The 17,964-nt window shown below is 37.1% G+C and overlaps 1 protein-coding gene across 1 annotated transcript in view; it reads left to right on the forward strand.

Annotated features, from left to right (window-relative positions):
• The window catches only part of fzr (fizzy and cell division cycle 20 related), a 33,290-nt gene extending 16,818 nt beyond the window's left edge, over positions 1-16,472 (forward strand). The window contains exons 5-11 of the mRNA XM_087349896.1: positions 2,288-2,425; positions 2,719-2,907; positions 4,154-4,378; positions 4,693-4,825; positions 10,324-10,487; positions 10,801-10,998; positions 11,121-16,472. Of these exons, the coding sequence (XP_087206022.1) occupies positions 2,288-2,425; positions 2,719-2,907; positions 4,154-4,378; positions 4,693-4,825; positions 10,324-10,487; positions 10,801-10,998; positions 11,121-11,162 (1,089 nt within the window). The 3' untranslated portion in view covers positions 11,163-16,472. The remainder of the gene's footprint in view (positions 1-2,287; positions 2,426-2,718; positions 2,908-4,153; positions 4,379-4,692; positions 4,826-10,323; positions 10,488-10,800; positions 10,999-11,120) is intronic.
• Positions 16,473-17,964: the final 1,492 nt, after the last annotated feature.

The following is a 17,964-nucleotide window of genomic DNA, read 5'->3' on the forward strand; positions in this document are numbered from 1 at the left end:
ATTTACTCATATGAGACAGAACTGTGTTTGATGTTGAACAGAAATCATCAAAATTTTTATTAGAAATTATGACACTTGTGTCATCAGCAAATATTATGGGTTCTGTTAAAGTATTTATTATTTTTATTGTTGGAGGAAGGTCATTTATGTATATTATAAAAAGCAAGGGCCCTAAAATTGACCTTTGGGGAATTCCAAGTTTTATTGTTCCCCAGTTTGAGAAAAAATTTTGTTTGTTTTTAGGTGCTTTTACTTCAACCTTTTGTTTTCTATCTGTTAAATAGGATCTGAACCATTGCGCTACTATTCCTTGAATGCCATAAAAATGCAATTTATCCAACAAAATTTCATGATTTACACAGTCAAAAGCTTTTGCTAAATCACAGAAAATTCCTCCAACATGCATTTTTTGGTTAATAGATTTAAGCACATTGTCTGTTAGCTCGAAGGCTGTATCTTCAGTGGATACACCTTTCCTGAAGCCAAATTGTTCCTGGACTAATATGTTGTTAGCATGCATATGATGACTTAATCTATTGTACATAATCTTCTCAAGCACTTTAGAAAAGGTAGTTAAAAGTGAAATTGGTCTGTAATTTGTCATATTGGTTTTGTTCCCTTTCTTGTACAATGGTCGTACTACTGATATTTTAAGGCAGTCCGGGAAAATGCCTGTGTATAATGAGTGATTACAAATGTGGGTTAATGGATGACTAATTAAAGCTGAACAAGCCTTTAAAATTTTACTTGTTATTTCATCATAACCTGATGAGTTTTTTGATTTGAGGGAATTTATTACACTTTTCACCTCAGTTTCGGTGGTTGGAATGATATTAAGGCCAGAAAATTTTACAGGAAATGCAGCTTTTAAAATGGAAACAGCATCTTTGGTCCCTGTTTGATTTAAATTTAAGCTTTCAGTAATTGTTAGAAAAAACTTATTGAAGGCATTAGCCACTGTTCCAGGATCATTTACTTTTTCATTATTTATTAGAAGAGATGGCATCTGTTCTGATAAATATATTTTTCCTGTCTCCCTTTTTATTATGTTCCATGTTGTTTTTATTTTATTGTCTGATTTTGCTATAAGTCTACTGTAATGCTGCTTTTTAGCCTCTTTTATAACATTGTTCAGAATTTTACAATACTTAACATAAAATGCTCTTGCATTTGGGTCTTTACTGTTCCTACTGTAGATAAACAGACTCCTTTTATTGTTTCAAGATACTTTTATTCCTTGCGTAATCCAGTCATTCTTTATTTTGCCTATAGTTTCATATGTAATAGGGAAACTAGCTTCAAAAATATTTATAAAAGTACACAAAAATGAGTTAAACTTTTTGTTGGTATCATTGACTTCATACACAGATTCCCATGTTTCATTCTTCAGAAGAAGCTGAAACTGCATGATTTTTTTCATTATTTACTTTTATTCTCTTCTGCTTCAAAGGTATTAAGTTGGTATCTGCAGCAATATTATTAATCATAAGGTACTGGGCATTATGGTCTGATAGTCCATTTATTATGGGAGAAGTAGAAGTTGAGCTAAGTCTTATACTATCCACAAAAATGTTATCAATTGCTGTTCTTGAGTCATTTTGAATTCTTGTTGCAAAATTTACAGTATGTATCAAATTATATGTTGCTAGTAGTGAGTTTAAATGTTTTTTCCGACAGTTTTCATTTAGATAGTCTACATTCATGTCGCCACAGATTAAAAATTCAGTTTTTGGATTATACAGATACTTTAGAGTAGCATCTAGTCCCTTTAGAAATTGTTGAAAATTACCTAATGGAGCTCTGTATAGGCTTAATATAACTAAGTTAGCTGTTTCTGTCTCTAGCTGAATTGCACAAATTTCTAAATCCTGTTCTTTACAGTGTTGTGAAATATCAATTTTGTTGAAACATTGGTCTTTCTTAACAAAAATACATACTCCTCCCCTCTGCAGGTTTTGTCTACAGAAACTGGAACCTAATGAATAACCATCTAATGTGAGGTGCAGCAAATCCTGTTCAACCATGTGATGTTCGCTTAGGCACAATATATGGGGATTTATGCTGTCTATTTCCAAAGAATGTTTTAACTCATCACTTTTATTTTTTAGTCCTCTGATGTTTTGATGAAAGATATTTAATGAATTTATTGGGTTAACATTTTTACTTCAAACTTTATGACCAAGGAAATTGCAATCAATATATGTCAAGCACCTCTGTGCTTTTGATTTTAAGCTAAAAAAGGCGAGGCTCTGACATGGGTAATAACAGGAATGTTGTTTTCTTACAGTATACAATACCCAATCGGAATGCAATTCGTGATGAAGCATCTTTGGCATATTCATTGTCACCACTTAGTGCACAAAGCCAAAAGTTGCTTAGATCACCAAGAAAAGCAACACGCAAAATATCACGAATACCCTTCAAGGTTAGTCATATTTTGTATTAGTTTTAATCTTATAAACTCCACAAATGAAGTGTCTGTGCTCACTCCACATCCCATCTCAGTGTCTGATTCTCCCCTGGTCTCTGATGAAATCTGACGTGGATGTTTTGATTTCGTGATCAACCGTACTGCCAGCACAAGCCAGGAGACAATGATAGTGTGTGTGTGTTATGAAATAGTTATAATGTTATTCTTTATATGAAGCTTTAAGATTGTCATGTGTTGTACTTCATTATTTGTCCTGATTTATTGAAGTTTATGTATTTTTCTTTAAGGTGTTGGATGCCCCTGAGCTTCAAGATGACTTCTACCTCAATCTTGTTGACTGGTCTTCACAGAATGTGTTAAGCGTGGGATTAGGAAGTTGTGTTTATCTTTGGTCTGCATGCACTAGTCAAGTTACAAGGCTTTGTGATTTATCTGGAGATGGGAACTCTGTAACTTCAGTTGCATGGAATGAGCGTGTAAGTATTGGTCAGACTATTTTAGCCTAGGTCAATGAAAAGTACTTCTGCTAAACTGGAATTTGATTATTGCTGTTTTTGTTGTTAATCTTTAAAGTATGAGTTATGCATCAATGCATTATTAATTGTATTGGAAAATTGTCGTGCAGTGCATAAAATACATGCATCATTTGGTTACCCAACACTGGATTACTATGTGACAATTGATAGTTTACAAATGACACATTTGTTTACTGGCGAACAGGTCTTGTTATAATGTAGCAAATATTTGATGAGCTTTTCATAGCCTCTTCCCGTCTCACACTGTACTATATTGTGCTTTTCTATCCTATATTATTAGAAGTTTCCTTGAAATGTAGCTGACATGTAACTTGTAGAATGTGCATGTGAAGCTAGAGCAAAAGAAGTTCCCTTAATGGGCAACACAGGAATACGAAGGGTTATGTAAAGGTAAGATTTGAATCCTTACTGCTGGTCAGAATCTCACTTTCCTCAGGCCTGTCTCATGCCCAGTAAGTCTACGAACTTCTGTCTTGAATTCTGAAAGTTTCCAAAGTCCCCATTTTGATATTTTCCAATACTGGCCACTTGTTCTTCCTGCAGTTCTGCTCTAGTTGTCTTGTATACATCTTGAATCAGTGTCAGCTACTAACCCCATTCTATGGGTTCTTTCTGCTCCATTTTATGTTCTATATCAGTACAAAGGAAACATCTTGGGATTTCTAAAGCTCACTGTTCTTTGCATAAAAAAATATGGAAATTTGGATTTATTGTTACAAACCTTCTGGAGGAAAGCAGAAAAAAAATTGTGTCCTCAGCCTGCCAAGTGATTTGTCTTATACAGATTTTTGTTGAGAGGCAGCTGTATTTATTTCAGGATACATATATTTGTCTCTGCAACTTCAGTTTTTGGGTGAGAACCAAGTCAATTGTTTAGTGTTAACCATCATTCGGCAAACATTGCAGATACACGCAGTTCTGAAGGCCTCATATAGGCTACTCCAATCATGAAGACCTACGATCAAAAATGTATTTGTCTGTATTCTGATGTACCACGATGTCATAATGTTATATAACTGAAGTTTTATGGCCATATTCTGCAGCAACTGTAGATAATAGGTAAGAAATTGCATATTCTGACCAGGAAATGTTACCGAACAGATAACCCATCATATCACATCTAACATAATTTAGGAATGGCTCTTATTATTGGACACATTTATGACCTGTTGTGTTGCATTTGTAGGGAAATTTGGTAGCAGTTGGCACACATCATGGCTACGTGCAAGTCTGGGACGTTGCTGTAAACAAACAAGTTAATAAGCTGCAGGGACATTCAGCCAGAGTTGGAGCACTTGCTTGGAATGGTGATGTTCTCTCATCAGGAAGTCGTGATCGACTTATCTTACAACGTGATGTCAGAACTCCTAGTCTTGTTACAGAGAGAAGATTGGTTGGCCATCGACAAGAGGTTAGTAGAGAAGTATTTAAGTGTTATGAATTTTGTTATTACTACAAAATAGTTGTTGTTTTTCTGGATCGTGACACCATGTGGACTTACATAGATACCAGAGTTTTAGAGATACATATAGTCTCCATCTTCAGCTCCTAAGATAAAGACAATATATCTCCACATCACAAGCCAGAGGAACAGCATCAACATGTTCACAACTGTGAGAAACTCAAATCTCACCTGAAATAATTCTATTATTGTTGCTGGTTAAGAATATGTTTTAAAATCTATTGTCATTAATTTGAATTACTATAAGTATCTTTTGTTTAAAGGTTTGTGGCTTGAAGTGGTCTCCAGACAACCAGAGCCTGGCCTCTGGTGGCAACGACAATCGCCTCCATGTTTGGAATCTGCATTCGCTTTCACCTGTCCAGACTTACACTGAGCATTTGGCAGCAGTGAAAGGTTTGTTATCGCCATTTATAACAGATTGAAATGAGATTCTATGAAGTGAGTAAATATTGTTTTTATATTATCATGTGTTTGTTCACTCTGTGCTGCAACAAAAATCAAGCACTTAAAACCAGAAGTGATGGAAGCATCATATGTGACTTCTGTTTGCCTTTCATTCTTCTTATTCCTTGGTGCAACAGCCTGAAGTTAAGCCTTGGCCTCCTCCCATGTGGGAGGTTTCTTTATCTTTTCAAGTGTGTATTTATGAGTATATTATTATTTATTTGACTGCAAATGGGTTTTTACCCGGTGGCAGTTGTCCTACAATAAGACACAACAGAACAAAACAATAAGACACAAAAAACAATAAGAAACAACAGAACAACACACCACACTCAAAATGAAACAACTCATAATATTACAAAACCATATAACCTAAAGTACATAACTTAAAAATTAATACCAACTAGACATAAGATAGTAACAGTAATGAATTACATACGTCATGAACTGATGCACTCACATTTCATCAGGACCTTCTCTACACTTCACTACACTTATGAAACCTTTCCATCCTCACCCCACTTTACCCCCCTTCACTGCACCCACCCATGTATTCCCTTCACTTCACCTCATTTATCACTTTTCTAACCTTCTTCCTAAAAGTACTTGGTTTACAGGAGAGAGTCCCTAAAACATCAGCAGGTAGCTGGTTCCAGAGTTGGATGGTCCTATTTACAAAGGAATATTTTCCGATATCTGTTCTTTGCTTTCTGCTCCTAATTTTCTGAATATGATCGACCCTGCTCAGATAGTATGGCCTTTGCCTTCCATGCCCGTTCTCCCGTATACACTTTGGAGAGAGCACATATACGTGCTATCTTTCTATGCTGTGCCAGGGTTTCCCAGTCCGAATCGCTCCTATGATATGCAAATTTACTTGCTTTCTTTTGGACCCGTTCTAACTCATTTATCTGTCCCTCCCTGTAAGAATCCCAGCACGCCGCCCCATATTCCAGAATCGGACGCACTAGTGATGTGTAGGCTAGACTTTTATTGTTACTATTCCCCTTTTTGAGAACACGCATTGTAAAATGAAGTTCCTTCCAGGCTTTCTTCACCGTATAATTTACTTGATCAGCCCAGCTTAAATTGCTGCTTAAGAGTATTCCCAAGTATTTACAACTGCTTGCTTCCGGAATTATTTGGTCCCGTAACAAATAGTTTAGTGGTTCCTTCACCCGACTTCTCGTGAAACTAACTGCTTTACTTTTACTTGGGTTAATTTTCATAACATTTTCAACCGCCCATTCCCCCAGACTGTTTAGATCCATCTGCATCCTTTCTATATCTTTACTATTTATAATTTTCCTATATATTATACAGTCATCTGCAAAAAGTCTTAACAGTCGATTCAATGTTCCTCCAAATATCATTTACGTACGCGAGGAATAGAAGTGGACCCAATACACTCCCTTGCGGTACACCTGACGTTACTCTGACTTCCTCTGATAGTTGCACTCCTACTCTAACTCTCTGCGTTAGGTCTAAAAGGAATTCCCTTACCCATACGACTATCCTCGAGTCCACGCCCAATGCCGTGATTTTCATAAGCAGCCCATCGTGAGGAACTAAATCGAAGGCCTTCGAAAAATCGATTATAATCGCGTCTAACCTTCCTCCGTTATCCAGTGTGTCTGCAATGTCCTGACAAACCGTGATTACTTGACTTTCACATGAATATCCCGGCCTGAACCCATGTTGACCCTTGAATAACCAATTCTTTTCCTCCCAGTTTTTCCTCAGGTACGATGCTATAACGTGTTCCATTTGTTTGCAGACCACCAATGTTAAACTGACCGGTCTGTAATTTGTGACCAATGATCGATCACCTCCTTTGTAAATAGGAACCACTATGGCTTTTTACCAGTCCCTTGGTATAGTGGCATTATTAATTGTTACGTCCAATAATCGCGCCAGGTATGGAATCATGGCTTCCCCACCCAGTTTTAGAATTTCCCCAGAAACCCTGTCAGGCCCTACTGATTTGCTTTTTCCCATCCCTGCTAGCCTTTTCCTAATGATTTTAGTACTAATGGCGAAGGGTTCGCCTGAGTTAGCGCATTATATCTGCAGGATGCTACGCTCGCAGCTAAATACCGTAGAATAATAGAAATTAAGGGAGTTGGCCTTTTCTATCGAGTCAGTAATGAGCCGTCCATTACCATCTTTGATCGCCAGAATATTTTCCCTGTTTCCTTTACGTCGTTTTACATACTTGTGGAAATCAACCCAGCATTTACCTTCATTTCTTAATATTGTCCGTAAAAATGTTTCCTGCGCATTTTGTTTAGCTAATAGCAACTGCTTTGATAGACGTTTCAGTTCCTCTTGGTGCTGTTGTCCTAATTTTCTGCTGTTATATGCTTTTCTCACCTTTGACTTTAACCGTTTCACCTCCTTATTGTAGTATTCAGGGTCTGAATTTTTTCTCAGTATTTTATGTGGCACAAAACGTTGGATACTCTCGAATATTATATTCTTGAAATTATCCCATATCTCCTCGACACATCTCCCATTACTTGCCCAAATTGCGAATTTTTCCCTGAGGAAGGTTTGTAATCCGAAAATATTTGTTTTATGGTACAGGGGGACACTTCTTTCTACCTGAGGTTCACAGCTATTTTCTTCCCATTCCACTTCCAATAATACCCTGCAGTGGTCACTGATCCGCTGTACAATGCTGCAAGAGGTGAACGAACTTTCAGGCTGGACAAGGTAAACATCCAGCAGTGCATCACCTCGGGTTGGCCTCTCTACTACCTGTGTGTACCCATTTTCCCATACCAGTCTATTCATAAGTGCCTGATTTCTGCTAGTACATTCCATGTTTCCCTTCCAATCTGCATAGGGCAAGTTTAAATCACCTCCAATGATGCTACGCTTTGTAGAATTTCCTAAATAACTGGTTTGGGCTGCCAATCTTTCTATAACTCAAATGTCCTCGTTCGGAGCCCTGTAGATGCCTATGATATCCCATGTGAATTTAGGGTCCCTGCCTTTCGCTTCAACTGCTAACATCTCAAAATCCTCGTCCACCCATAGTTCCGCGCAAGGTATGTAATTTTTTACACAAATGAACACTCCGCCACCTCGTGCATTCCTATCTCTCCTAAAGGTTTTGTAATCGTCCCTAAATACTTCGGCATTACTAATTTCCTCTCTAAGCCATGATTCTGTGCCTATTACAACATCGGGATTGTATGTGTCAACTAAATTCCAAAAATCCAAAGACTTATTGAGGATACTCCTCCAATTTACATGCAGCAAAACCAGCGAATTTTCCTCCATCTGCTCTTGGCTACCCCATCATCACTTATCCTGCCTTCTGTCTCATTCCTAGCCTGAATTGTCCTCGCTTCCTTCCTCCCTTTCTTCTCCCAGACCAGCGTCGGATTTTCCTTGATGATCTTCCGCGTTATGTTAGATGCCCCCTCACTGGTAGTATTCAGCAACATTCACTCATTCAACTTCTGACCTCTGCCGTCGAATCCACAAACTCTATGATATAGTTTGCCCAGTCTTCTCGCTCCTCCTCGGTTGATGTGTAATCCGTCCCTGCCGAAGTCCCAATCATCAATCCAACTGTTCGGGTCTACAAAAGTAACTCCAGTGGTCCTTGCTACCCAGTCGTATCTGTCGTTTAATGCTCCGATACGACGCCATGAAACGTCTCTATGCCTAAGCACACCACTCAGGACTAATTTTGATTTGGGAAATTTAGTTTTTGCCTTCTGCACAAGAGCGTACACATCGCCCATCACATAGTCTAGATTTGCAGCTCTTCTTAAATCATTTGTATCTACATGAATTATGACCATGTCTGGGCTCCCAAGATCCCTGTGCTCCATAACTCTTTGTAGCTGTTCAGTTCTGATTCCTGGAAAGCACTCCACCTTGATATTTCCATGTTCAGTACCCACGTCTCGTATTATAGAGTCACCCAACATTAGGCACTCTGCACCACCCTGAAGATTCTGCGCCGTATCCCGCCTGCTAACCTCACATCCCGCTGCAGCCCCTCGCAACTGCTCTTCCAGTCTCTTGTTCTGCCGTTTTAGATCTTCAATTTGATGCAGAGCGTTTTCCAGTTTTTTCCTCTATTTGATGAAGTCTGTCCCATCTACACCTATCACAGCACCACCTCCCGCTGTCCACCATATGAGCTTTTACGTTTCCACAACTGTTGTGAAACCACCGTCCACATGTGTCGCATTGTGTTCCAGATTTTAAGTTTCTGTCGCAGACACAACACAAGACTTGCAAAATGTTCTCAGAACCAGGTCCAGGATTCTGCTCCACACCACTGATTATCAGGAGTACAGCTAAAGCCGCTGCACACAGAATCGTGTTCCCTAAGTAGCTTCCATGTCCAAATCTGTCTCCTCCTCGTATAGTACGCCATGAAGTTCTCCCTGCCCAGGTACCCATGCGGGCTCAGTAGTCCTCCAGGTAGCAACCCATTATTCACAGCTCTTTCCCAAACACGTCTGCTCACAAAAACAACCCAACTAGAGTGACAGGCCCACTGCCTCTGCACAATTTCTACCCAATCCTGATTTGTCTGCTAGAGCCATCTAGTAGAGAATCAGGAGAGCCTTGCGTGACACATGGCTGCTGAATTTTGCTTACAAAACATCTCATTCATGCTCATAAGGTTCTTTTTTATGCTGTAAATCTGCGACATGGGACCACCAGTTTTACTTCCCCTCTGAAGGAAGTTGTGCTATGGATTTTTATCACCCTTAAAAATCCATCGACCTCAGCCAGGTTTGAACTCGTGGAAACTTGGGCCTAGTGGTGAGCACGCTAACCACTATTCCACTTAGGGCAACCTGCCTTCCATTAATTATAGTTATTTATACCATCATTTTGTTGATGCTGCAATTAATAATCTCACAGCTACTGTGTCAAAGGCTATTAGCCTAGCTATTCCCTTTGTAAATCCCAAAAATTCTACCTATCCTCACTGGTTTTCCAAATCTCTTATTTTTCTCTTAAGAAATTAAAAAATCCTAAGATGATTATCATTACGACATTTTTTCGTATTATTGTAAACTAGTTAAAATGACTATTAAGGCAGATCGATTGATTTGGTTAAAAACAATTGATGATAATTTGAGAACCCAACCAAAGCACTTTTGGAAATATATTTCTAAATTTAAAAAGAATGATCATTCTATTACACAAATTAAAGGTGGAGAGAGATTTATTACTGAACCACAGTCTATTGCAGAGGCCTTTGCAGACCGCTTTCATTCTGTTTTTAACTCCTCTTCTTGCGTTAATTTTCCAACTATTCAGCATTTATAATTACCAAACTAAATTTTTTACATTTCTCCTTTATGCCTCCACCATTCCCTTTCTTTGTGTTATATTTTATGTGTCAACATGCATCATACTGATCATTTGGACACAATTTATTAATGTACTCAAATTTTATTTTACAGCTATTGCATGGTCCCCGCATCATCATGGACTCTTGGCTAGTGGTGGAGGTACAGCTGATCGATGTATTCGTTTCTGGAACACACTCACAGGCCAACCAATGCAGTGTGTAGACACGGGATCTCAAGTCTGTAATCTTGCATGGTCAAAACATTCCTCTGAACTGGTAAGTTCCTTGCATTTTGATGTGCACTGCAGTTTGTACTTGGAATGATAATGTTGATAGAAGTAGAAGTTCTATTTTATGTTTGGTACAAATTGTGCAGTGTTTGTAACCTATAAGATTAAATTGAAATAACTGATTATGTCATCACCTGTTATGCTGTCATTGGCTGCACCATTGTGGGGATCATTACCTGCTAATTGAGAATGGCTGACAAATTTTCATGGAATTTCATATGAATGTGATGTCATTGAAGGTTATTCCAGACTGTTACTTTTAATTTCATTTCTTGTGGAAATTTAATTGTTTGTTGTAGGTTAGCACCCATGGCTACTCTCAAAACCAGATTCTCGTCTGGAAATATCCTAGCCTGACACAGGTTGCAAATCTTACTGGCCATTCGTATAGAGTACTCTATCTGGCCATGTCTCCTGATGGAGAAGCAATTGTAACTGGGGCTGGGGATGAGACTCTTCGCTTCTGGAATGTGTTTAGCAAAGCTCGATCACAGAAGGTAAGATGCTTAACTCATTCATGGGGGGGGGGGTGCATATATCTTGTAATGTTAACATTTTTTAAAGTTATTTTTGTAGACACTTATAAAAAAATTGATGTTATTTTTGTCTTTTGTTTTAGGAGAACAAATCAGTCTTGAACCTTTTCACCAGCATCCGTTGAAGAATCTAAAGATGCTAGTTGATGTATTGCTCAAGTGTTTATTTTTAATTATATTGTTAGATAAAAAATTCATTTTGACTCTTTAATGCCATGTACACAAAAGTACATGGTTTATAAATCTTTTTATAGGTAACCAGCTATTTGGCATCTTTATATATATATAAACAAGAAAGTAGTAGAGTATTTATGTTTAAAGAAGAAATAAGAATCTGTTTTACAGATGCAAAAACTAGGAAAGGGTGCTGATAAATATCTGATTGCTATCACGATTACTGTATCGTGGAATATTTTTAATATGCCTGCTGTGGAACCAGGAGGACTTTCAGATGGAAATTAACCAAATTTTTGCATTTTGGCAGTCATATTGGTGGTGTTAGATCTTAAAAACATTGTAAAATTAAAATTGGTGAAAATGTGTATTATGTTGAAAATTGTACTTTAAAATAATACACTTTATAATATAATTTTCAATGTTTAAAAGTATTCTTGTCTTTGAAATGTAACTTGTAGTTATCCTGAAATTTCACGCCAAATATGGATTGGATACTTCTTAATAGCACTTGAGACATTTGTAACCTTTTGTACATTCTGTAATTCTTTCTGTTGTTTGTAATTTTGTTTTGTATGCTTTTACATCATTATCTTTCACTGCCAGTGTATGATCAGGTTACAGTTGATGAATTGTCTTATCCCGGCATTGTAAAGCACCACCATTTTCAAATCTATTTGGGATTTCATTTGCCACATTGAGCAGTGGCAACTGTTTGGATACCAGGCTGTAAATGGCGAAGCCAGCATCCACACTGTCTTAAAAAATTGGTCATTTCCACAAACAGGAATGTGTCTTTGTGAGTCATTTATTATTATTTTCCGGTGCTCATGTACTTCCTTTTCTGGATGCAGCCATTATGTGAAGATTCATTTCTGTGTTTTATGTTATGTATAGTGTCAGCTATTCAGATTTTTTTTCAGTTTGACACTGTTTTGGTATTCGGTGCTGCATTCTGTTATAGTGAAACAGGAAAATTCCAGATGTACTAAAATAATGGGCAGGCATTACAATATTACATGCAAACTGCACTTAAGTCCATTTATTTTTGATCAGGTTTTTCATATATACTCAGTTGCCATTATATATGTTATTCAGACATGCCATTTATCATAATTAACCACTTCATTTGTCTTGCGAAATTAACTCAGATTAAAAATTTATCTTGAGTTAAATCATAGCAGTTAGAATTTTGCAGGTATTGTTATCCCACCATATTGGAGTCTGATCAGCATTTCCTATCTGAAAAAGAAGGTAGCCATGTTTCTTTCTTGATGAAATAAGAGCTTTATGAAAATTAATTAGTTCTTCATACTCTTTAGGTAGTTTTTGAGAAATTGTAATTAATTGTATACCATTGAAAATGCAACTGAGTATCTTGTACTATGGTACAAAAATGGAATCAGAAGCATGTTCAACCCAGTGTAATGCACTCTCCCAACCTTCCCCATGACAGTCCAGTGAAGTTCATTCTGGTTACCAGGCCGTTGCTCACACCAGTTGGGCTGTTCATTTGCAAACAAGGTGTATTGATGAGTGGAAGGTGTTTATTCTCAAACATTTCTTTGTATCAAAATCATTTTCAGCTATTTATTAAGTATTTAACAATGCATATTCTCTCAAGGAAGTGTCAAATAAGACAACAATACACAGAGAAGTAATAAAATTTTGGGACAAAGAAAGTGTTTATCTGTGACAGGTGTTCATGGAGTGACAAAACACCTGGAATTATGGCCGTTCCAATTTGAAGTAGTGCATCATCTGCTGTAGCAAGATGCAGCTGCAAAAATTTAATATCACCATTCGTTTCATCATCTTTTGTCTAAAAGGGATTCATGTGCAGGAGCTGGGGCTGCATTTTGAATGTAATTCCCAGTATTATGCTTCTTTTGGAACAATGTTTGGGAAATAATTTTTAATGGTGTATTGTAATACTTGGTTTTTGGTGCTTTATAATCATAAGTATTTCTACTGTATGGATATTTGGTAACTGCTATGGCATTAACTTTCCACTGTAAGTGATATCTGTGTCTTGTCGCAAGTTAATTTTAGTCAGTAGAGAAAGTGATGTATACTTACTCCCATGCAGTACTCATGTATGGTGCAGTGTAATACTTCATTCTGTATTAGGTACGGATGGTTTCAGTGATGAAGATGGCTGTCTGCTGTCATCAGTGCGATGATGATGGAGGCAGCAAGGACCTCTGAGATGTTGGCAAACTTCTTCCAGACTACACTGCACGAGAACACAGAAGACAGCCATCTTCAGACTTGCTGCCATGAAAACCTCAAATCCTACATAGTTTCAGTAATTTTGTAGCAGTTTTCATGGTCTCTTTTGATAGATCTGTTTTATTGCACAAGACCCATATGAGCTTTATAAGGTGAATGTTGATGCCAAGGTCATATATTGGCATTCTTTTCTTCTGTTAGAACTTTATATTGACATTTTGTTGTACTAATGTCAGCTCTTTATTAATAACTGTTTCTGTGGGGAACTTGAACACCAAGGACTGTTCTTATGACTTCTCTGTCATTCTTTGTGCTAATTGTTTAAGCCTATTTGTATCCAGCAGTGAGTCACACATGAATATTGCAAAGGAATGTAATACCACTTTCTGTTTTTTCACTGCTAACTTGAGTTGCTGTCAGCAGCTAATGCAGTATCACATATAAAAGAAAGTTCATGACATATCACAGCTGCGAAATATTTACCCTTTTTGGGTTTTTCTGTATCTTTTTGCACAGAATTATATTCTTGATCTTATTAAACATAGTAAATGCTTTATTTATTTTGTAAAATATTTTCAGCTATATTGTAACTTTCATTCTGTAAAATTTTGTAATAATTCAGGTAAGCAGGATTGGTGCTCACATTTTGGCATTAAGAGAACTGTATTTCTGTAACTGCTGCTCCATTTAAAGTCACATACAGTATTGGCATTATTCAGTTGGCACACTGCAATCATGGCACAGTATATTGTTTGTCATTTCACTGATTCTGGAAAAGTGTACACAAAGTGTTCAGCACCTGTTATATTCATGATGTTTGTATAGTGTATTGATTTTTTTTAAGTTCATTATCTGTGATCATCCTTTGGGGGTGGGGGTTCTCTGTTAAATAATTTGTGAGAGAGAGCGAATGCATATTCGTCTGTTTGTGTTGCATATGTGTAATGACAGACATGCATGTAAAGAGTAAGCTTCATTAGGGGTGATGGATTAATCTGGATAAAATTCTGCCACCCCTAGTTAATGCAGCATTATCAGTTTTATGTATAAATTAGTGCTGTTATAGTTATTTACTTGGGTGCATTGCTTCTGTAATTTTAGCAATGAGATCTTTATTTACATGTAAAGATAAAAAATAGAAAGGCCTTAGGTACATCTAAAAAATTATAAAGTTGGTATTTGATTTGTCAACCTTTTTTATTGCATACATTGTACTATCCTGTGAGGATAATGAGTTCAATTTAAATGCACCTCATGAATAGTCCTCAAATTCGTAGGTGCCTAACTGGAATAAATGTACAGAATGGGACAGAATTCATTCATCATTTTGATTTATGAAGTACAGTAAAATCCCTCTAGTTGGACCCATATATCCTGGACACCCCTCTATATTGGACACTTTTAATTGGAACCGGCGAATATCCTATAATTTTACATGTCCACAACACCCTATATCTTGGACACCCCTTTGTCCTGGAACTTGGTCACCCCTTTTGTTGTAAGTTGGACAGGTGCACACATGCACTTAGTTTCAATGCTTTTATGGGAAACGTTTACAGTTAATATTTTGTTGTTTTGAATTTCTGACTGATGAATGCCTTCTACCTGAGGGCGTGAGTCATTGAACACATCATTGGAATGCAGTGAAAGTGAAAAGTTATTCTTTTGTTAAACCCCTCACTGGAGTTTCAACTTTGTCAGTACTGTGCTTGCAACTGATTTAAACAGTGTTAACAGAAATTAGAATGGTATGCTTTCGCTCATAACCAACAAGGAATGGTTGAAACCTTATTTGGATTGCGGCAAAAATTAGAAAGAGGATGGCAAATTCCAAGATAAAAGCAAAAAAGCAGTGTTTTGTGACGGACCTTTTTACAAGAAATAAGTGACATCATATGTTGAGCTACAGCTTAAGTACAATTAAAAAAATACATTCTGAATATTTAAAATTTCATTGAGGCTGGGGTGTAATGTGCAACCATGAGAGTGGGTTTCAAAATATTATTATAATTAATAATTAAATTAGTCTTAATTCAAGTAAGCCTACAGTAGTTAGATTATGTAAGTAAATAGATTGCATTGTCGGTAAACTTAAAGTATTGGTGCCCTTCCCTTTGAGCTTATCCATGCAAGTTTAATTTAGTGAAAACAAAATTTGTAAAAATGTAATGTACTCTTTTGCTTTTTCTTATCAATAATTTCCTTTTTCGGAAGGGCTCCATAATACTCTACAATTACCACACTGTCATTACACCACAATTTGAAAGGATGATTTTCCCTCTATCCTGGACACCTCTGTAAGTTGGACACATTATCGTGGAACTGCAAGTGTCCAAGTTAGAGAGGTTTTACTGTTCTATGGTGGCCCCAGGGAGATGACATGTCAGGATTGCTGTCCCATGAGTGGTTATCCTCGGTGCCATCAACTCCTTTTCACATTAACACGGACATTATGCATGCCTGTGCACTTTTTATCATCATACAAAACTGTTGAGTGTTGAGCCACTTTATTTTCATTGTTGGTGTGATTTAATGCTTTCAAAATTTCAACCATCTCTTGCTTGTGTTTTCTTTCATTCCAGCTTCAAATGGCTTTTGTATAAAGATTTCTGTCTTCTGGGTTGTTGCGCTGTGTAGTCTGGTCGATGTTAACCAACGTTTCAGAGGTCATACTGCCTCCATCATCAGGGCGCCCTGATGACGGAGGCAGTATGACCTCTGAAACGTTGGTTAACATTGACAAGACTACACAGCGCAACAATCCAGAAGACAGAAATCTTCGTACTCACCGCTGTGAAAACGTCAAATCTTACACAGCTTATGTATAGATGCAGCATTCATGTCATTGCCCTGGGGATGACAACTTGATTTATATTTCTGATTTCTAGGATTCCTTCCATCATATGCAAAAAGTACCTGTGTACACTGAAGTTGTGCTTGGCTTGGCTTGTGGGTATATGGAAGTTTAAGATGGCACTGTTAATTAATACTGTTGCCAAATTTCATACAAATAAAATATATACCCAAAGTTTGGTTGTATTTTCTCTTTCTTAGAAAGAAATGCATGAGGTATTTGAGAAAATGTGGTAATGTTAGACTACAATCTGTACATGTACATATTGTAGTCTTCTGGATTATGACACCATGCAGTCTTGTCATTGTTTTTGAGGAATGTGAAGATGGAGGCAGTATGTACCTATGAAATGGTGGTAATAACCTATGAGACTGCACATTGTTGTAGTACAGAAGACCACTGTCTGATCTCTCATTGCTGTGAAATTCTCAGTCAGATATAAAACAGACATGTAGATCACTAAAAGGATTAAGGACTCAAAACATATTTTAAAAAATCCTTTTGAAATATAATGGAAAATGAAAGTACTGAAATGCTAATATGTTGTCTGTATGTCACAGGATGGCTTGCCACAGGCCCTGTTGTTGTAATCTTGTCTACCCTGACTTATGCATTCAGTTTTGGGTTAGCTGTTGAAGCAGATGTGTGCTTTGGGCGTGTTACATGCCAGACAGGGCAAATGGCTGTGGCTAAACTGCTGAGTGACAGAAGTATGTAACATTCATTCAGGACAGTATTTTTTTTCATCTGCATTAAATTTAGTATTATCTTAATGTAACCCTACAAGAACCTTTTTTTTTTTTGTGAATTCATATGGTTATTAAATGATTTGAATACAAAACATAAAATCTAATCAAAGTCTGAAGGTTACTGGCGATGGTGAACTTTGTCTATTATCTGATTTATAAAATAATAAAACTACAATGTTTTGGAAGCTGAATTATTCTTCCATCTTCCTGTAAAGGAGAAGAGGGTAGAAATTCCAACTGCTGGTCTGGACCAGGTCTGACAATGAGGTTAGCTGAACCAAGAGGCCAGCAGGTAGGATTTCTGTCCTCTTTCCCTTTTTAGCCAGAAGACAAGCAGAATCCAGACTTCAAAATGTTGTAGTTTTATTATTTTATAATTTGATGATGGACAAAGTTCAAAATAATAATTTTACATCATCAGGAACCTACAGATTCTGATTAGATTTTGTTTTGTATTCAGACCATTGTATAGCAATGTGGATTCAGAAGAAAAATGGTTCTTGTAGGGTTACATTAACAGAAAAATTGATAACACAGTTTTAGTCATGCAATAGAATGGCATGGTATAATAAATTATTCTCAGGCTATACCAGCTATGTAAGTTGGCTTTCGAGAACCGTCTTTGCCCTCGTCCTCAGGGTACCCTGGATCTTGAAATGATGTTTTATTCATTAATCCAACTTACACTGCTGGTAGCCCAAGAAGAGCTATTATACTTAGTCACTTTGAGAGCTCAGATTGAACAAGTGGCATGGTGTTTATACACAATGTTGTACAAAGAACAAGGACAGCTCAAAAATTCTGATTTGTCCTCCTTTATGACCATTCTGATCACTATGCAACATCTTCTACACTCATGTTCTTGGTAAACCCTGTTAATATGTTATGTTTTGGGGTGACAGCTTTAAACTGGAAAGC

Source organism: Zootermopsis nevadensis, unplaced genomic scaffold, assembly GCF_977971745.1.
Source record: "Zootermopsis nevadensis isolate Lab colony 2312 unplaced genomic scaffold, Znev_1.0 Znev_ptg000016l, whole genome shotgun sequence".
NCBI classification, from domain to species: domain Eukaryota; kingdom Metazoa; phylum Arthropoda; class Insecta; order Blattodea; family Termopsidae; genus Zootermopsis; species Zootermopsis nevadensis.